Source organism: Lepisosteus platostomus, chromosome 1 (assembly GCF_059453375.1).
Source record: "Lepisosteus platostomus isolate fLepPlt1 chromosome 1, fLepPlt1.hap1, whole genome shotgun sequence".
Taxonomy (NCBI): domain Eukaryota; kingdom Metazoa; phylum Chordata; class Actinopteri; order Semionotiformes; family Lepisosteidae; genus Lepisosteus; species Lepisosteus platostomus.
Genome location: NC_142611.1, coordinates 20,498,774 through 20,520,628, shown reverse-complemented (window position 1 = coordinate 20,520,628; position 21,855 = coordinate 20,498,774). Strand labels below are relative to the sequence as shown.

Below are 21,855 nucleotides of genomic sequence, written 5' to 3'. Positions count from 1 at the left end.
GATACGTTTAACAAGGATGCTTCCTTTACTCTGTTAACATAGATGATTGCAGTCAATAGGTGTGAAAATCATTTATTTATTTTAGATAGGTAATATAAATAACGGTAAAATATGTAACTATTTTTAGTTAATTTTTTTAATAGATACTTGAATGTCCAAACTGAACACTTCGGTTAAATAAAATTTAAATGTCAGAACAAAACTGCAAAGAAAACACATTATTTTTTGAGGCGGTAAACCCAGACTATCTAACAGTGATGTTTAGTTCCTCAGAGTATATTCTTTATCTAAGAGGTAATGATCCAATAGAGATGTTATGAATGATCTTGCTACAAGTATTAACATTTCTTCAGAAACAAAATGATGCAAATTAACACACTTTAGTCTCAATGGATCTGTAGTTGGTAGGAAACCAATCCTGAGAAGAGGCAACAAAGTAAAAAGTTTGAAACGGATAACAGAAATTGAACAGTGGGATGATCAAATCTGGAAAACATACAGTAGATAATCTGAGCTGTTTGGTGATAATCAACAGCAGTTTGTTTGAAAGTAGACTGGGAAGTAATACAATGGTACAAGTAATGGTACAGTATATCATAGCTACATTAAAGCATGGGTATGAAACAAATGTGAGGCTGTATCCCAGGAAAGGGTGTTGGGGTCTTGCATAATACTGAAAATACTCTAACTGCAAAAAGACCCAGGCTGATTCTGATCCGCCACACCATTCCCTCTGAAATATGTCTCGAGGGGTAGGTATTCATATTTCAACATGATCTCCAACATACAGCCTGTCACGATTGTAATCCCTCCATCTTAAGGGCGCTCTGGCTCTTTCACATTTTAGTTGATTTTCTGCACCTGCTCCCTGTTCCAGCCCACCTTTAAAAGCCAGACATTCACTCTGTTCCGGGCCCTGCACTGGAACTTGGACGCCCGGAGGCCCGCCTACCACCGAGTCACCATTTGTCCACGGCTTGAGGGCATTGGCCTCCTATCGGCGTTGCGAACTAGCCGAGTTTGGGACTTGGAGCGCCTGGTCCCATTCCCCCTTTTCTCCCCGACCCTTCGCCCACTCCCACTCTGGTTTTTAACTTTGTCTTGTTTGTCTTGGATTGATCACCCGGCTCTGGACTTTTGCCTTCCTACGGATTTCCCTTCAGACTACCTTTTGGGCTGTTTGCCTGGACCATGCCCTCCCAAGCGCCTTCGTCACGCCCCCCTGTTCGTCTACCAGTTCCTCATCTGCTCCCCATGTCTGTTCACTCCCTTCCGGATTGTGCTGTCTGCATAGGGTCCTGAAAGACACTTCGTAACACAGCCAATGTACAGTAGCATAAACCTATTTTAAATAGGTAAAGAGGCTGATGGTCATTCACAAAGATGTCAAGATCTTTACAAAGTCATCATACAGTCTGAACATCGTAGAGGAAATAACAACTTTTTCTATGTATCTGGATGCAGAGAAAGTTAAACGACAACCAAAAGGTTTCGATGAATTACAAAAGCCTTAACAGTACAGTATATTTGGAACAACTTTCTACAGACTCTCATTGAAAAACTGCACGAGAGCTTGAAAATACAGTAGAAAATCAAAATCTGTGTCAAACAAAAAAAATCACTCACATACCAAATATTAATGTTCATAACAAACTTGCTAGCTCAACTTTATATGTCTTATGTAAGAATTAATTTTGCACATTTGCTTAAAATAACCAGCTTTACATTTTCAGTGTTGTCCTCTGTTTGAGTAGTTATTTTCAATATAATATATTGAACAATAGCTCAGAGTCAGTTCATTTTAGTTTTAATTAGAAGGAGACATGTTTAGTTTACATGTTCCTATTATGACTCACAAAAAAATAATGGAAGTCAGTACAGCTCGTTCAAAAGGCTTTACATACTGTAAGTGGAGAAGTCTAACTTTTGTGAGAGTGACGACAGGTATTTATCACCTGTTACTTTCGGTACCAAATAACCTGGACTACTAAATCATTCTTAATCATAGAGTAAGTGCTCTTTGTAGTGGCATCTTTCATGCCTTTTATGTAATAAGCAAGTCTTCCTAAGAGATATGAACATTGTTATAATTATGAAAAAAGAAAGCCATTTCATGCAAATAGTACAATGTATTCTATTTAAGTGGCCAGTATTGCTACTCAGAATACAGCAAAACAAACTAGATTTCTGCCTGTTTGGGGGCATAAAGTCCTTTACAGCACCTTACAAAGACTCATTAGGAGTGCTAGAAAAGGCATCTGAAATGGACACCGTTTGACTGCCACAGTTCGCTCTTTCCTGTAATCTTCTACTCCTTCGCTTGTTTGTTTCTGCGTTCCTGTGTGTGCGTGTGTGTATGAGTTTTAATTTAGTGTTCCCAAACCTGGGCAAGGCTTGAGGCTCTGTGCTGTGCTTGCATCTTCCCCCTCCCTCTCATCCTCCATCACTGTCCATTGATGGGTCTGTGTGGTTAAGAGAGAGCTGCAAGCCTCCACACTTCTGCACAAGACTGATGGCTCGTCAATAGCATTAGCCAGCAATACAGCCCTCACTGGTGTAGAACAGAATCAATACAGCCGAGTAAAAAGTCTAATAAGTTGACAAGCCCATCCTCAGCAGGGTTCACGTTACCAGAAATGAGTTTTTGTAAGGAATCAGAGTCAAAGCTGCTTATTTCAGTCCACAAGCTCAACGCTTGACTAAGATTTATTGCTGCTGCACTTTTTTTTGCATTTTTTTTCTTTTTTTTTTAAGAGGGACACTCACTGCCTGATAACCAAATATAAAAGGAAGAATGTGAGTTGTTGTTTTTTTAAGTCTTCTTTGGAACCTGGCTAACATGTTAGCCACCTACAAGGCAAAGATAATGTATGCCATGGTACAGTACATTTTTCCTTCTGCCTCTCATTTTCTTTTCAGTATTCATTTCTGTTGGTCATTTACTGCTTTGAAGCAAATTACAACAAGTAATTAAAATCAATTAGGACTCAATAGAGGTTTAATTGGCTGCTTCTCACTTTATTGTGCGCCTGGAAGTGTGATGAAAAGGGAAATGAAAAGAGCAGTGTGGTTCCAAAACCAGATTACCTGTGCTCAATATTTTTTTTCACTGTTTATAAATTAGTGCACTGAAAGAAATTGTTATTTTGAGCTTATTTGCGAAAATCAGCACTTATTGTAGTTGTACAGTGAGAATACCGCTCCTGGCTAATGGCAGCCACAGTAATTGTGATCGAGTTAAGATAAATACGTTTCTTTGTAAAAAAATATATTTTTAAAAATGTACAAAGAAAACTATTTCTGTCTTGGTTTTTTAGTGACTTACACAAAATAAAACAAGAATAATGAGAAATGTACCTTCGAAGTTAAAGGAATTTGGATTGGTAGAACTTGAATTTGGGAACCTCACTATTACAGTTACATTCTCACTTTCTGCCTGGAGATAATTGAAGAGAAAGGAAAACAATTGAAGCCTACACTTCTAAAGACCCAGATGCTTCAGCTCCAACCATATAGACACATTCCCACAGAGCTGGCTAGCGTTGTTACTACAGATGCTGGAGCAGCATCACCTAAGTTATTTAGGCAATTTATCATTACGCAATTTCACAGCACCTTAATGCTGGATGTCAATCCTATGTATCTAATCATGTATCTCTATGTATCTCTATATTTATTATTCTTTATCATATCCAGGCTGATCTCTTCCTGAATGAACATGGTCTCTTCCTTTTTGTTAATTTAAAACTGTGAATACACAATTTTTTCCATCCATTCCCCCATTTTTGTGACCGTTTAAACTCTAGACTTGAAACCCAAACTGATTGAAACCATGTCATAGTGTACTTAGCTGAGGAAGAATGGCAACCAGTTAAAGCTGAGATTTCCTTGGATCCAACCCTAAATATTGGGCAGTTTTGATTCCTGTCTTATTTTGCTGCTGCCAATATTCAAAAGGCCTAAACAGGTACTCCAAGAACCTACAGTAGCAGCAGCTCAAAACTTGATAATGGTTCTAGGTTCTCCTCTTTGCCCCTTTCTCTGTATCTATAATGGTGCCTGATATGTTTGCAAAAACTCTGAGCAACAGTGGCATGTTTCATGCATTGAATAATTCCCAAAAATTATTGAATGATTTTTTTAGAGAGAAAAAAAACGTATTCGATTACAAACTCAGGTTTAACCTTGGCTGTTAATTATATAGTAGTTCATTTCTGTGGGCAATAATCCTAAGCTAGCACAGAAAAAACATCTTCAGTTATGGGGTTGTCATTCCTTATATTACAATGATCAAAGAGCAATCCAGATGCAGGTGATATGTCACATATATTACAGGAAGGCTAGCTACAGGGGATTTCATTCCCTTCATCTCTGACGCACGCATTTGAATAAGCAAGCATAGCCATGTTACAAATGCAGAAACTGACGGTAGTTGGGCTATTGCCAATTTCTTGCCGTTTAGAACTTGACCCTTACATGGAATGAGACATCATACCGCCGGTATCCTTGCTCTGTGGAATAATACTGACATACTCGGCCTTTCCCCCATGCAGGTGCAGGAAGCATCAGAAAATGGAAAAACATTTTTTCTTCTTATACTGACTACTGTGATTCTCTACTTGTTAGCCTATGTGTTAAGTATTAAGTATTGGATTTAGTTCCAAATTCAACAGTACATTTATGGAAAATTCAATAGTATATTTATTAACCAGGAATTAGGTTTGAGATCCTATCACTTCAAGTCATAAATAATTGTATGTGAGACAAAACATTACAGATTTCACCACAATATTCCCTTAGAAATGTATTTCCCTTTGACCATTTCTAGAGTCAAAATAGCAGGTGGTGTCTTAGTTTTAAAGTATTCTCTTTTTTATAGTATGGTAAAGCCACTTATACAGTATGTAATTTTTCTTCAATTGTAGTTCTTTGTTTCTCAAAATTGAAGTGAATATTTAAAAGCATTTCCTTAAGTAGTTTAATTAGCTCCTAACGCCCTTCTTTCAGCCTCCACAGGTGATTTAAATGAGCTAATTAATGCTCATATGCATAGAAAAAGTCCCCACTAGTCATTACTACACAAACTGGTACAAGGGTTGTAGTGCTGAGCTGTGTTAATTAACAACCGGGGATTGTAAACTGGAAGGGCGCCCTGTCCCTCCATCCATACACAGGACACGGCACAAAGAAGTACTGAGATGACGACATGACAGCTCTCATCCTGGACGTGACGTTTATCCTTTGCAGCGATGTGATGACAATGATGACAATAATAATCATGATTATAAGTATAATGCTATATATCCCCTTCCGAGATTGGAATGTATCCTTTTATTCCACTATAAATAACTTAATTGTGACTAACTACATTATATACTTCAGAAACAAATCTTAAAAACAGCTCTTAACGTTACAAAAGCATGGATTATTCAGTAAGCATTATTCGTATTCAGTGCTTAATTGAGGTCATTGTGTGTTTCTGAGAATTGTATTATAACAATATTGTTCTAAATCTTAAACTAGTTTATAAATGTGATAAGCATCATGTTTTACTCCCCCTTTGGTTTGCTGTCCGATTGAAAGAAAACACAGCATTTTTTTTTGTTGAAAATGAAAATGTTACCCACTGCTTATTCAGTAATGTGGCATAGTAGCTGTTTACATTTGTAATACTGTTTGACCTGGGTTCATCTTGGATCTTACATATACAATTCCCCTCAGATTTTGTAAGAAACAGGGGCTTGTGCACCTATTTTTAAACTCAAGATGTGTTTTTGAATTGTCATGTTGGAAAAGGGCCTTTAGGCCTGATCTTCACAAAAGGCATAATGCAATTCTACGTTCTATATTGTGTATACTCTATACTTTATGTACGTAACTGCTGCATATACTGTAAGTGCATTTTCCTACAAAAGTGACTTTTTAGGACATGTGAATTATCTGAAATAATTATTTCTGCAAAAATAACCTTGCTGTAAAATTGCAAACGTTTTTTTATACATGATGAACTAAGGTATATTAATATTTTGTGGAAATAATGGACGAGGTGATACCTTTTGGCTACATGTTTTATAAAGGTCTAATGATTACCGTGGTTGGATCTCTGTGACAAATTCCTTATACTCAGGATGGATTTATAGTGAATGCTTCACATAGAATTCAGATCACTCAGGTAAGGACACAGCCTGACATCTGTCACAGTTTTGCAAAACAGTCCTATCATCTCTGCTCTCGCTTTGTCACCGATGCTTGATGGCCATAATTGTTTCCAGTGGCAGATGTTTCTCCGCTCAGATGTCACCTTCGATGAACAGTTTCCTTAAGAACAATTCAGAGACACAGCCTAATTATGACAGTCCTGCTGAACAGGCAGCTGCTGTCAGACACCCCTCAAACTCAAGGACTCTTGCTTTCTGTGGTTTGAAGATAGAACGTCTCAATGCAGAATGCCTAAAGCCTGGAAGTTTTTCAAATGCATGGATTAAAAAAAGAGGAGAATGGGAGCTAAATTGCCATGAACAAGGCACTGGAACATAAAAACTACAAATGGCGAAGTGATATCATTTTAGTTGAGAAATATAATAAGTGGTGTTGCACTTAACTAAAAATGTACTAAAGTATATTTGCATAAGTCATTACACTGAGGACAATATGTGTATCTCTTTTCAAATATTAGGATGATTTAAAAACAATATCACTTAGTCATCATTTTAGAAAGCATTCAAATTTGTCCTTACACTTCCGCAAGCACAACCATGGTGTCTGAATACTTCAAAAAATATAATTTTTCCATAGATTAACTCCACATTCTCATGGCTCTATTAAAGTGCTGTTCTTTACAGATTATAATGTAGCAAAACTGTGCCGGCTCCCACCTCACCCACTATCCTGTGATTTTTAGACGACAGCAGAGAAAAAAAAAAGATGATAATATTTCATCATTGCAAGCAGGCTCTCCTTCCCCAATGCCTCAATGACCGACGCAATTAAGAAATCCGTCACTCACAGGGAGACTGCTGCCTTGGAAGAGACACTAGTGCCTTCTGTCATGTGTGCTTCCTGTTTGCACATTTCCACCAAAGGTCAAGTTAGAACCAGCTTGTTTGTCAGGCAAATCAATTGCGAGGACCCAGAACACAGTAAGTTATGTTGCAGGTCTTCTGTTAGTATGCATGTGCTTCTGAGACCCATCAATGTTGGCCTGCACTGAAGGGAAATCTTTTTAACTACCTCAGATAATCAATACCTGGAGTCTATTATTCCACCACTGATGCATATTGGGAATGATTGGATGAGCAATCATCATGTGACTAAGAAAAATAGTGTCTAATTCAAGGTCAATAGGCTGCTGCTTCTTCTTTTTCAGCATTATGTTCTTGTGTGTTAGCAAAAGCAAACATGACGCCTTAGACACTATAATATTCATTTGTAATTCGAACACCTTGGCCTTTTGAGTGATTGAAAGAAGGAGCTAATGAGATTAGAAAAAAACCTCTTGGTTATTCCTATAGTGCATTGAAAAACACAGGTCATTCTTGTGCTCTTAATTTTGTGTTCTCTTAGGTGATCTAAGGTACTAGCAATTATGTAGCAATCTAATTATTTATTACTGTTTTTTTAAATACCAAATGTGTACAGTATATGCTATGGTGCATTTATATGCTGATCCTAAAATGTCACAGAACATGTTGTGCACAAAAAGACACATTAACTAGTGGCCACAGTATTCTTGTTATTACCAACTTGGTTTGGTCTCTGTCCTATTGGATATGGTACTGTATATGGTATAAAAGTTATGATGTTTTCGATATCTTTAAAAGGGCAAGGGGAAACGGGAAAAGACAAAGACTGAAAATTTAATTTCTGGCAGGTATGATAGTAGATTCACACAGAGCAGGCCACAAAGAAGATTAACCATGGATTGACATCAGAGAAACAAGTTTCAGGATGAACATCTGTCATTTTCTTAGTTCACAGCAGCAGAATACCAGCAAAGATATGCGATGTTGTGGCAATTACACAACAATGAAAATGGTCAGAGAAACCTCATGTTATTTACATATTGCTCTGTGGTCTGCATTCACCCATTCCAGCAACGAATGGGTGTCTTGCACATATGAAACAAGAAGATGGCAATCTAATTGTAGATAGATGATGGTGCATAGTCTATAATGCAGATCATATTTAGGCTTCCTGTAGTCTCTAATTCAATGTATCAGTGATTATACATTGAAAACAAGATGTTCTTTGTTTAGCGCTCAAGGATAAATGAGGATGTTACCAGTTTTAACTAAATCTAATTTCAGCAGGTGCCACGTCCTCCTAAGTGTGGTAGAAGAGTATTGGAATTGTATGAGGTACAAACTCATGTCTACTTGTGAAACACACAATTCCACAAGAGGAGAATAAGCTTCAGATTTAGCTTCGCATTCCTGCATTTAACTAGTGGCCTATTTGAAGAATACTGTATCTGGTCTTCAAAATTCCTTTCACAAAGCAGAGAAAGTAAATGAGCCGCACAGAGTTGCCAGTGACTGATAAATCTTTAATATAAAAATTGTACAAGAATTCTGATACAAATTACAAGAGGTATTTGGACAAAATATGAATAAAATTCCATTTACATCCCAAAACCCTTATGCATTTTATGCAAAACCATAGACAGTTATAGTACAGAAAATACAAGAAAAGCAAAGTAAAATTAAAAAGAGGACTTTTTTTCTGTCTCAGACAACTAATGGAAAAAACTTGTTTAGGGTACATACAGTATTCATGAAGCTACCAATGTCACAATTATTAGATCAAAGTTATGCAAGCTTGTGATTGCCCTGATGTGGATGCACGTTTGTGGTGCATTCTGTGACTATTACAACAAGGTATAACAATATTAATTAATATACAGGAGACATGTTGATAACATGGGCATAGAGCATGAAACAAATGAGACTGTTACATTAAAATATCAATATGCAAAATAAAACAAAACATTCACAAAAACAACAAAGTCTTCAAGCTTATTTACTCATGGTAAAACAAATTGTGGTAAAAGTTGAAACACTTCAGTAAACATTTGGGGAACTGCTTATTTTTAACAGATCTGAGTGAGTTGGGGTATAAATGCAACTGCCGAACTTGGTTTGGCAACTGCCGAAACTCTATGCAGAAGAGTTTCTATTTACCACATAAAAATGAAAAAAAATACTACGCAGTGCACCTCATTTATTTGTTTCAATACAGGCCTTCAAAATAAAAGCAAGTCATTTTGAGACATGACTGTGAGTTTGTAAAAAAAAAACACACACAAGCAAATTCAAATAGGAGCAAAATACACAAAATAATTTTGCCTTAGCAGATTACCCCCAACCTTCTCTTTTATTACTTTGTTCGAAGATGCAGTATGATGCTTGAGATATAAAAAAGAGAACGATCTACATACAATACTCCACCATATGCAGGATTTAATGCTCAATGTTGCTCTGCAGTTAAACAGAATGGCCAGGGAATGGTTCTTTCATTAATGGGTCATTCAACTTTTTCTTTCCTACTCCTATCAATGCATTATTGTCATGTTTGGTAGCCATCTTTCTCAGTTGTTGTGCTCTGTACCCAGGAGTTGGCAGAGGCCTCATTAAATATTAAAAGATCACTCAGCTTCTCTCTGCAATGTTTCTAAAAGCCATACACGTCACCTTGTGCTCATCAAGTCTCTGCCAAAGAATACTTCTATCGCATTCTGCTTTGAGGTGTGTGCAACTGCCTTTGTCTAGGACAGACTCTTGAAATTTCCTTTTCTTTCTTAGAGTAGGCAAGTGATCCAATCTGATCACTTACACTTACAATGTCTCACACTGTCAAGTGACTGCTGTAACACACCAACTCCAATTTGAATACCTGTATTCAGTTTTTGTCTGTTCTGATGTTTTTTTTTTAATTTTGTGTCGACTCCTTATCACATCTACATTCATAGAAATCTTGCTGTTGTTCTGGTGGGTTCTACAGAGTATTGTGGTACACTCAAAGACAAATAGTTGTTCAGCAGTCAAGGAAGGTGCAAGACACTAAAAAATCCTACAGTATGTTATGCATTTTGTGTCCTTCAGTAATATGGATTTTTAAATAGACAAACAGAAAATCTTGGTTCCTCTCTTTTCATAATGCTTACTTTGTTGCTTTTCCCACATAAATCCACTGAATCAGTTCAAATTACCAGTTTTATATGAAGCATAAAGTTAAGACTTTGAAACCACAGGACATATGACACCGACAAAGACTATTAAGAAAATGTAAATTAAGCAAAATTTACTTTAAAAAAATAACAGAGTATTTGCTTAATACAGCTGGCAGATGGTGGCGCCATTTTGTGGGTAAACTCTGGGTTCTAAAAATTGCATAGTGAGTATGATTTTATGAATACCTTTAAGAATTGCCACTCCTAAACCCTACAAATGCAGCGTTGTTCCCCACTACTGTCAATGAAATAACTTTGAAGCGAGTCTTGAAGACAGGGTGGCTGTGGAGACACTAACAGCTGCAATTCATAACCTGGTCAGAGCCCAAATAAAACTGCTTCCAACCATGTCTCCTAAAGCCACACTCATATTAACAATTCTCCCTCCAAATTCTTTGAGTTCTACACTGCTATCTGTAGCCCTAATGAGACAGTTATTTGTTCAGAACTTGGTCCCAACTTCTTAACATCTTAAGAACTGTTTTTAGTCCTGTAAGAGAAAAACCTAAGCATGAAAAGCACCTATACCGAAAATGAAATAATTCTGTGAGTCACTGAAAATAACAAAACATTTATTTTTAATATTCCAGTAAAAAAAACACAACAAAAAAATCCACTCAACCCTTCCCGTCCATGTAGTGCTACGACTTTCAAAAGCTCTGAAGTCCTTTTAACTTCAGTTAGTCATTTAAAAACAAAAGAAAAAAAAACACCACTGTCAAATAATACACACCGACAGGTTCCACTTGTATCATTTAGACCTCCCTTCCATACACCCTGCAATCCCATTATTCCTTTTGAAATAGCTCAGCGAACAGGAAGGTGCCACTTGTTTGCTTTCCCTGCCTGATTTTGCCTAGGAAGGGCCTTTACTCCTCTTCTCTAAGGTTACATAGTCTTCCTGGTCCTGTCAGGACAATGGTCAGCCAGGATGTCTGGTAAGGGTTTTCACAGAGAGAGAGAGAGAGAAGTATCTCTCGGCTATAGAGTAAGACTCTTTGCAGTCTTACCGCATTGCGAGAAAGCAAGGCCCTCAGCGTGACTCTGGGGAAAGACTGTGTTTCTGTACTCAATTTTCTCTTCACCTGGGATAAGCAGGCAATTACACATCCTTTTATACTTGATGGCCGTGTAGTGAACTTAAGTGTACACTATTAGTCTCTGTCCCTGTAGGACTCACATGGTAAGTAGAAGCGGAGGGAGAGAGCAAAAGAGAGAGTGTGCAGGCTGTGAGGCAAGGAGGTGGGGGGGAGAAGGGGGAGGGGGGTGAGGGTGCTTGCTGTTAGTGTCACAGTCTTGTCAGCAACATTCACATCTTTGAAGGTAATAAAGTGACAAGTGAGTTATTAGAAAGATCAGTGGTAAAATTGAACTGGTGCCTCGAGGTGCCGTGTAACAGCAATTTTAATGATACTTCCTGTTGCAGGAATTCATCTGCTACCACCCCCCTACCACCACGTCCCAGTCCCCCCCCCACCTTCACCCTCTTGTGTTAATTCAGTTTTTTTTCTTGGAAAAAAAAGAGAAAGAAAGCACCAGAAGCATCTATTAAAGCGCCTGCCAAACAACAGCAATATAAGAGAACAAGAAGAAAAATAACAAAGAAGCTTTTTAATGCAGAGCTGCAAAAGTACAGACCCTCGATGGACAGTGATGAGGAATGTCTTATTTTTAATCACCTGTATGATTTGTACCACCCTTTTCCCATAGAGGGAACTGCCTATTTAAAGCAAGCCTGGTGAAACAATGAGTAAAAAAATATTCTGAACTTCCAATGTTCATGCCAGGATATGAATTTGCATTTATACCACATTTGTGAGTCCTGGTCCTTATGACTTCTGTGTCTCCCGTTTTTTAGTTATTTAAATAAACCTTTAACTCAATTAACAATTTCAGCTTTCTAATTGTTTTTCAGAGCTGTAGACAATGAAACAACAGGTAATTAAGCAACTTAATAGTTCAATTAAGGGTTCGATTACATAACAGAGAGCTCAGTTAGATCCTGAAACAAAAGCACCAGGATCATAAGGATCAGGATTTAGTATCACCGATTTACACGTTGCCTGGGTTGCTACCAGCACTTTGGGAACGAAGGACATTAGTGTGCGAACTACAAAACTCACTCCATGTTTAACCTGGAAAAATCGAAAGGCATTTCCTTTTCATGGCTGTATATTATGTGCCATTTTTCCTGCTAGGCTGAATACTGATGGTACAGTGGAATGCAATAATTTGATAACTGGCAGAATCTTTTGTCAGAATCCCTTGGGCAGGGGGGGGGGGGGTTGGCAAGCTACAGTACCAATGAAGGAGAGCCTGAACTAAGTATGAAGCACACAAATTCAGTAGAGTCTAAAAAGAGGGAAATGGAGAACAAAATCCCTGATGGGTTAATTTTTATGTGACGGGAAACGTCACAGGTATTCAGAATTTTTTAGTTTTAAAATGTGTTGCTCAGGTTCAGATTTGCTACCTAGCAGTTCTACTGATTTTTCTTCTACTGTAGAGGTAGAAGTTTGGGACAATGTGGCTTTTCCACTGAGACTGTATATTAGCACAAGATGTAGGTATCATACATCCTTTTTAAGACAAATATTCAATGTGAATGATTACATTTTGCATTCCTTACAACATAAACATGGAATTTCATGAGTAAATACTATGATAAAGTATGTACAATCTTATTTTTCTAATACTTAGTTACTTACATTAGTCCTAGTTAATTATAACTAGGGTTAATTATAAACAGGGCAAGGGTGCTTTCAGTTTTTTTCCAGATACTGTAATCAAATGAATATTTCTTAAATCACAATGTCCTTTGAGAAAAATACACTAAATTTTTTTAGTTCTCAAGATGTGTTGTCTTGGGCAAAAGTACATTTCAGTTAAAACAAGAAAGCCACAAATGTGCATTCAACATATTTACACCTATGAATGCATTATAAATGTAACTGCAATTTAAAATTCCCGGGGTGTAATTAGAGCATCACTCTTCAGATTTCAGATTTGTGTGCACTTAATTTCAGTACAAACTATAAATTAAATATAAAACATGCATATTAATTGATTTATAGCTAGCAAGTGGAGTCTTTGTTAATTAGACTTTATATGGTAACATTCTCCAAATATAGATAATGTGGTCATCATAAATAAAAAAAGCTAATTGAGTGTTTTTAGATTTATACCCACTTTTAAATCAACAGATTTCTTTATCTTTATTCAGGAATTACTCTAACCTGTCAATTATCATTTAAAAAAATGTTCAGCCTAATGGAGTGTGATTGTTTATAGGCTTCTTCCTTTCTGACAGACAGATGCCTTTATTATTAAGAGCAATTTGCTTTACTCAAGCTGATTCTCTGTTAATCTGATACTGTGTAGCATAGCCTGAGCTGTTTAATGTAGTAACTTCCAAATTAGATCTTGCCAAAGTAGAAGGTGTCTGTAACAATGTCATATGAGATACACTTGGCCTTTGAGCAAATACAGATAGACAGGCTGTAATCTGTTTAACCACAGATATGACTGCGACGGAAACAAAAAGCACATTCTATGATCTTTCTAAGAAATTGCATTGTTTTTTTTGTTGTAATCAGCAGTATGATCGAATTTACAAAGCTGATTTACATTGATTTAGATATCTGGTTATTTTATATTGGATTGTAGCCATGTCACATCACCCACATAGAGTGGGCAAAGTGCTCCCTCAGTGACTAACTTGAACATAGTAGACATCTCTCTACATCCCACCATAAATTGATAATTGCGTCAGTGCTCATTTAACGGGGAAAAAAATAAACTGACATCAGTGTGACAGGATGTCACAGAAGAACTAGGCTGTGACATTGTCTTTGGCCATTTTTCTGTCTTTAAATAGTGATCTGAGAAAAGTAAAGCTTATTTTGTTACACACAAATGGCACTATAAACCATTTTTCCATATACTGTACATGTAGTAACCAGAAATCTCCTGAAAGCCCCTTGTTTTGTACACATATTTTTGCAAGTCTTATAGTTGCCCTTGACTTTAACAAATTTCTGTATGGATACATACCAGAGCCAAAAGCTCTGAAGGTCACTGCATGAACAGAGTATTCATTTGCTGTAAAGCAAAGGTTTGTTGTTGCAATTGCTTCTGAAAGCACTGCTTAATTTGTAGTTATTGAACTGAATGCTCTGCTACACTGAAAAATCTTTTTGCCTGAAATAATAAATACTGCCAAAGGTTACAAACTCTAAAAAAGCAAAAAGAAGCTCTCTCACTCAATCCTATTTTCATTTGCAAGATCTGTTCCCTTTAAGAGGTTGCTCAATAATATGGAACATCATTTTTTGTTGTTCTACAGAGCACAGTTTGTAGTGAAGCAACAGATCTGAAAAATCAAATTGAATGTGACCAGCAGGAAAACACAGCAAAAGATTAAGACTTGAGAACAGTAAAATAATCAGTAAGACCAGAGTGCTACCCTATAAGGAGTATATGAAAAACATACTGTCACAGTCAAATGTACAATGCAGTTGTTTTTTTGTTGCTTTTGCAGAACACTTCTTCAGTTTGCCATTCATTTCTCAGAAAAGGTGAAAATCAGGACCTCATGTTGGTTAACCTCACAAAACCCATCTACTCGGCTTCAGAGCTAATGAATGCTATGTTTCGTTACACTCGTGTGTGTTAATTGTCCTTTTTTTTCTTTATAGACAAACAGGTAAACAAAAGAGAAACAATTCATAATACTTTTCATTTGCCTCCATCTGGGAGGCAGAGTATTATTGTAAAACTGGAAAAGAAACACATTTAACTTTAACTACGAGTAATCTCACTAAATATGTTTGGGAATAATGAATACTGGACTGGATATTCTGGGTAAACCTCGGCATTCCACTACAGTTTGAATCTAAATCATTCGTGCAAATCTGGCACATTTATGCAATGGTATAGTAATTAATTCTTGGCACTGTAGCAGTCAGCGACCTACAACACCACTGAAACTGTCAATTATCTGTTGTTTTTTTTTCTAGTCTCTCCATTATTGGAAGGATGATGGTTAAAAAAGATGGCATGGATAATATTACACATCCCCTCGTAGTACTGCAAAGTGCATGGCTGGATTTATGTCCTAATACTAGAGAAGAAATGAACAAAAAAAAAACATTTTTTTTAAAAAGAGCGAAAAAAAAATCTGTTGAGGAGCCAAAAGCATGCCGGCACCTTCTATATCTAGCAGGTAGATAAAACAAGTTTTGTGTGGTTTTCTTTCAGTTTAAAATGTGCATTAAAGCTAACATAAATGAATCAAACTAGCCAGATGCTACCTCTTCCTTGCCTATCTAATAGCTGGAAGTACTGTAAAATAAAACAGGAAACTAACAACCATCAATACAATTGTTTTACATCATAAGCCTCTCAGGACATATTATTTACAAATGAAGCTATCATGCTGTGGTGAAGGTTCTTTTTAAAAGCTATTAGTACACAAAGACATCAAAGAAGGTATTTTTTATTATTATCATTTCTGCAGGCAACAGTCACAAACAGAGTTGAAATAGTCTCTTTGGAGATGGACAAAAAGCAAAAAGAGTCAGTCTGGATTGGGGGGTCAGGGTGGGGAAAGGGAAGAGAGTGTTACTCTGCTCCGAAGAGTCTTGTTCCATGCTTCCAAAGAAGAAGAAAAATTAACAAAGCTAAAGTGCTTTGCTGTTTTTGTTTCTGTGTTTCACTTAATATATATTTTTATATATATAATTATTTAAAAAGAAAAGATGAAAAAAATGGAATATGGCAGTTTTAAAAGAAGCCAACCTTGCAAGTGGATGGCGTCTTCTCTAAAGTTATGGTCCAGGGCTGCAGAACTGGGGTACGCTGAAAGGAGATATGTGGTGTGTGGGGCCTGAGGGGAAGGAAGGAGGGGCTTGCTAATCAACCATGGTTACAAAGGGCACATTTTTGTGGAGATTAGGGTTCTGGCTATGCCTGTTACGGCTCCGCACAGAGGAGAACATCATGTTGCAGCCGGGCACCTTGCACTTGTGCATCTCACGCAGATGGACGGTCTTGTAGTGCACCCGCAGTGTCCCTTTGTTGCTGTACATTTTGTGGCAGATATTGCACAGGATGCCCCCGTTGCTGCTCCCAGAGCCTGAGTGTAGCACAGGAGAAAAGGAGGAGGAGAGTTCATTAAGTACTCCCTCCCCCAGCCCTCCGCCACTGCTGCCCCCCACCATGGCCTGGCCGAGCCCCACAGCCTTCTGGGAACACTCCTCCCCATCGCTGGCGCCATCGATGTCATCCAAGAGGATGCCCTCGTCGCTGCCCTCGTCGGACTCCCGCGAGGAGTGGATGCTGCTGCTGGACTGGATACTGGAGGTGGTGCTCAGGTCCAGCACCATGTAGTCATCAGGAGGAACCCGGCAGTACCCGTTGGTATGGGAGTACTCCGTGCCCGCTGGCGAGCTGGTATCATCCCGGCCGCCCCCTCCTCCTCCGACATCCAGCCCCAGGGGGTGTCCCCCATATATCTTGGCCAGAAACTCATCACGCAGTTCCTTAGGCAGTGGCGCGTGGTGAGGCTCCAGGCCTATGTCGTCCAGCTCTTTGGTCAGGAGTTTCCGGTGTAGGTTGATGTTAGCACTGTGCCTGTTGAAGGAGAACAGAAAAGTACTGTTTAGTCTCATCCCTTTAATTATCACACACAAGGATTCTGATTTATTATAGATTTTGACTCACAGTCAATTTTTGTGCTACTAATTATTTTTTTCTATTGCAGGAAGTCTTCAAGTTCCAGTAACAAAGAATTATGTTTAGAGCTCACACCATTCTTTTTGCAAGATCTCTTAATCTCAATGTCTTGCAATAAACTGGAAAACAAAGCTGTCAAATACTCATATGATCTTATACAATACATGGGAAAAGGCTAATGTACAGTATACACTGCACTAATTCTTTATATATATCATGGTTATTTGTGATGACCAATTAATGACCTCTTAAATTGCTATTTTTCATTTCGAATTTATTTTTAAACAAGATCACGTTAACAGCAAGGAGTTATCTGACATTTACTGAAACTAATTATGTTTTAAAACTGGTACATAAAATACCCCTTTTCTTTTTCAGTCATGTATTTCTACAGTGCTTTTCAGCTGCTCTAAACTACCTATCTGTCACTGCCTGTGAGTCTGATGGTTTTCATATTTTCATATATTCACATTTTCATATCTATTTTTGATATCTATGATATTACATATTTTTTTCTACATATTTGCATGCATAGAAATAAATATGGTAAATACAACTTTGGCATATTAGGCTAGACTAGGCCTAATTGATTCCAACTAAAAAAGTAAAGAGGAACTCTAACAATGCTTGTAATCAATAGAATCTGTCTTGACTGTTTCCAATTGAGATATTCGGTTTGTTAAGTGCTCCAACGTGATGGAAATTCCTGCATGTCTATGTACCAACGCATTTTTTAAAGAATGATTCACCCCTCATGATACTAATGTAAATAAAAAAGTGGAAAGATCAATAATTCCCTCTTCACACAGTCAAACATTTAATCAACAATGTGGTTAGTATGACATTTGATCAAATACAAATACTTTCTAAACAAAATAAAACCTCAACAACATAAGTTATCTGAACTTCATGAATCAATGTGACAGGCCAAATAATGGATAAACTAAATTGCTCACCCTTCATACTGTAAACATTAAGTCAGATAGTCTGAGCCCTGAAGTCTTATACAGAAGGTTGCTGTTGAACTGCAGCTGTACACACCTAACCTTTACTTTTGGTAGGCTTGTACACAGATAGACTAATAAAGGACTTCAGCTTGAAAATCTATATAAAAGTGCAATTACTTGTCCCTGATCCCAAAACTCTTCTGTCTGCCCCACTTTGGAAACCAAACTGCCACATTTTACTACATCTGTAAAAATGTGTGAGAGTGAAACTCAACACTGAAGCATTTGCAAGCTGCTTTTTAGTTAAGCGATACTGCAAAGTGAACATCCTGCCACCATGTTTACTGCTGTCAGCAAATCTGGTGCCCTGCTGAAATTCAATTGTATTGACTTTTACTCAATTAAATACTCTTCCATATTGAATGGGAGTTTATCAATTGATTTGAGCTGTAGTAATATGATAATCGGGGGGAACTGGATAGTGTATTAGCATTGGATCTGACAGCATTATCACATTTGCTTACTTTGGAAGACAGTTCACTTGAGGTACATAAATGTATCATTCATATACCCTTCATTTATTCATTTGATTGTGTCAGTCTCACATAACAGAACAACACATGCAGGAAATTATGCTGTTTTTTTTTTCAGGATAGCACTTTTACAGTGTCTATACATATAAAGCATACATGAACTGTATATACTGTACAACTGTGTATGCATATACAGATGATACAGATGTATCACAAATACACTGCCATGCGCAAAATGGATAACTTACAGACAACATTAGAATTTTTAGACAGGATAGTTTTTGCAGTTTCTTTATACACCACAACAAACTGACAATCACCAAAGACATAAAATGCTATACAATACAAAACAATTGTTCTGCATGGAATGTGTAACAATGACAGAATGTATATTACAGAACTGAAAGAATTTCTTTTGCATCTGTGCTACACATTCTACAGTATGTTACTGTTACACATTCTTTTCTGTCGGGGACACAGTGGAATTCAGAGGGCAGGTGTAAAGAACAGGTATGTTTTCCAGTTTGAGCAAAGGATTGTATATATTTAGGACAATTTGTTCAGTAAAAATCCAATTTTCATTTTAAAGAAAATTAATTTATTTTTTTAAACTATCTTAAATAAGATACAGGTGGCAATCAGAACCATTTGCAAGTTGCTAGAACTACATTTACAAAATAATTAGTGATTTGCAAAAATAATAGGGAATGTTTTTTCTCTGGGATATTTTCAGAGGATGATCATGAAGACAACGCTCAGGAGTGTTGCTTAAGAGAGGTCACAGAGTTCAATGATATTGAGTACTAAGCCATCTATGAAAACAAAAATAAAAATCCATTGCTTTAACATTGGTGTCATGCAAGGTAATTGTGAAACTTCTATATGTCATCCCTTAAGAGACCAATCAATGGATTTCACAATATACAGTAGAGCTTACCAGCAGTGCCATGGTTGCTGCAGTCAAAAAGGGTCCCTTCCTTTAATTATTTAGTTCCCTATCCGACATTGTCCTGCAAGAAGTAAAAATACATTCATTGAAGGGACCCTTTCTGTGAATGAAGGTGCATGGGAGCTGTCCACTAGATTACCATCAACAACATTTGAGGTCCACAGGATTTCAGTACTTATGGTTGGATCTGAACACTACACCATTAGCTGTGATATGTTTTTTTTTTATGTACAGCATGTTTTGATGGTGGTAGCATGAATTTCCATATTATTTGGCATTCAGTGCTACAGAGTGCTCAAGTCTTTTTTTGAACGAATGTTTATGAACCATTTTAAATAGTATTATTTAGTGCTTGTGTATATTAACTGAGTACTGAAGGTTGTGGTCCTCGGTGAAAAACTAGGAAGATTTTATACATCAACCTAGAGGATAATCAGAACAGTTCTTTACTTCAAAGCTCCGGTGTGTCTTGCCCTGTAATGCATCTAGACTGTGTAAATTGCTCAGCTGTGGACACAATGATGTTGACTGCACTCCAGTGGGCGGCTCCAGTGAAAAGCTTCACCCTTTCCTGCACAACACCACTCATAAGCTCTAATCTATCCTGTGAAATCAGTTGACTAAATGATGAGCCGCTTCGAAACTTGTATTTCTGTCAGTCCAAAGCTGCACACTCAGGACTTCAAGAAAAAACTAAATAAGCCATTTATTTATGTGTGCATTCCATGCAATATGTACAACACTGTGCACAGACTGTAGATTTTTAAAATTATGGTATCACATTTTTGTACGTTACAACACTGTCTTTGATCCCAAATCAAAGCTTTTCTGCTGATTTCCCATGTTACCTGAGTGATAATGAAGAACATTAATGTTACTAATCAGTCTGTTAGTTTGAGGCAAGTTTCTGGTCACCTCTAATAAGCTAGAAACTAGCTTGCCTCCTCTCTTCTGTATTATGCTAACAAGTCTTATAATAGGCAGGGGAAAAGTGGATTCCCTTTGAAAAGGACAAAAAGAAAAGAAACGTCTTCAAAAGACAGAGCATGTTAAAGTAATACCATGCTTTTCTAATTGAACACAATACCACAATATACCTAATTCTAAAATGTATGCCATAAAAAAGCACATTAGATCTACAGTATATTAACAAGAAAATATACAATACAAATGAAATTGAAATGAAGCTGGCAAAAGGGTCTTTCAATTAATTTTCCCAGTTTTTCACTTTTACAGTACAGTAACATCTATTACTTGTTTAGCCATTTAGGAACAATCTCAGCCTTGGACATCTCTGTGTCTAAACTTGCTGGTTCACAAGGGCATCTGTACTTTTCTTGTAATTTTTCAGGCGAAGCTGCTAAACTGCTGGAAGAGTGTAGACTGTTCTGTAATTGTGGGTTTAGGTTTTCCAAGAAAAAAACATAGTGACTTCACTATGATTTATCAAGTGAATACAAGAAGGAGCACTCAGCACCGGTTTTGTGATTGGGAAGCTAGATCTTTCAGAATGTTAAGAAAAAGTGGGAACTTTCAGGTTTAAAGTTTATTAAAAATTTTCATTGAGATGACCAGCATTAGACTTTTTGACATTCTAAGTGTGAATTTTACAGTTCAAGCAGAGACTCTGTAGAAGCAGAGTGCTGTGGATTTTATGGTGTTAAAGAGTTTTTTTCACCAAGGTCCCTTTTGTCATTTACAGGTTCATGTTGTTGTGGCTGGACTGTGATGTGATCAGGGGCTAAATCAACGCGTTTTGCAATTATTGCTGTTTTTTTACATTAATAGTGCAACTATATGTAAGATCTGACTCCACATATATATTATGGAAAACATAAAATTTGTAATCAATCTACTCATCATTACCTTAACATCATTAAACACATTTTTACTGTAAACATGTTTAACCTTTAATAGTGAAGTAAAGATTTTTTAGAGTTAAAAACTGTTGAGTGAGGACCGTCAGAGAATTCTTAAGATTGCACAAAAAAATCAAAGTACAGTCATTTGTCTGAAGAAGAAAATACATAATAAAGATGTCGATTAAAGGTCCACTCACAGTGATTTTAAATTAAAGATGCCGACCGTGCAGTCATTTGAATCCCCTCAATATGAGACAAATCGCTCACACCAGTCACGCAGACGGCTCCCTCTCTCCTGAAATTATTCACTTGAAGATAAGCTACCCGCTAAATTCTTGAGGGGTTTAACTAATTTACTGCACAGATACAGCACGTCTGTTGTAATAACAGGTTGGATGTATTGGGGTCGACCATTTATCAGAATTAGACTTTTTCCCCCCTCTCTCTTCCTGGCAGAGAATTGCTCTGCCTACACCATTCCCATTTTTGAAACCCTCCCCCCCACCTCGCTCTCCCTCCTCCTTCTTTCCCTCCCTCATGGCCTGTAATGTGGCAGGCAAACAAAATTGACGGTCTCATCTTGTAAAAAAAAAATGGGGGA

General features: G+C 37.3%; 1 protein-coding gene across 7 annotated transcripts in view; it reads right to left on the bottom strand.

Moving 5' to 3' along the window:
- Positions 1–8,524: 8,524 nt before the first annotated feature.
- The window catches only part of bnc2 (basonuclin zinc finger protein 2), a 275,321-nt gene continuing 261,990 nt past the window's right edge, over positions 8,525–21,855 (bottom strand). For 6 of the 7 annotated variants that reach the window (XM_088626984.1, XM_088626962.1, XM_088626973.1 and 3 more), the window contains one exon: positions 8,525–16,861. In XM_088626984.1, coding sequence (XP_088483110.1) covers positions 16,141–16,861 — 721 coding nt within the window. In that variant the 3' untranslated portion in view covers positions 8,525–16,140. Of the gene's footprint in view, positions 16,862–19,380; positions 19,454–21,855 lie in introns of all 7 variants that reach the window. The other variant, XM_088627016.1, reaches the window with a different exon arrangement.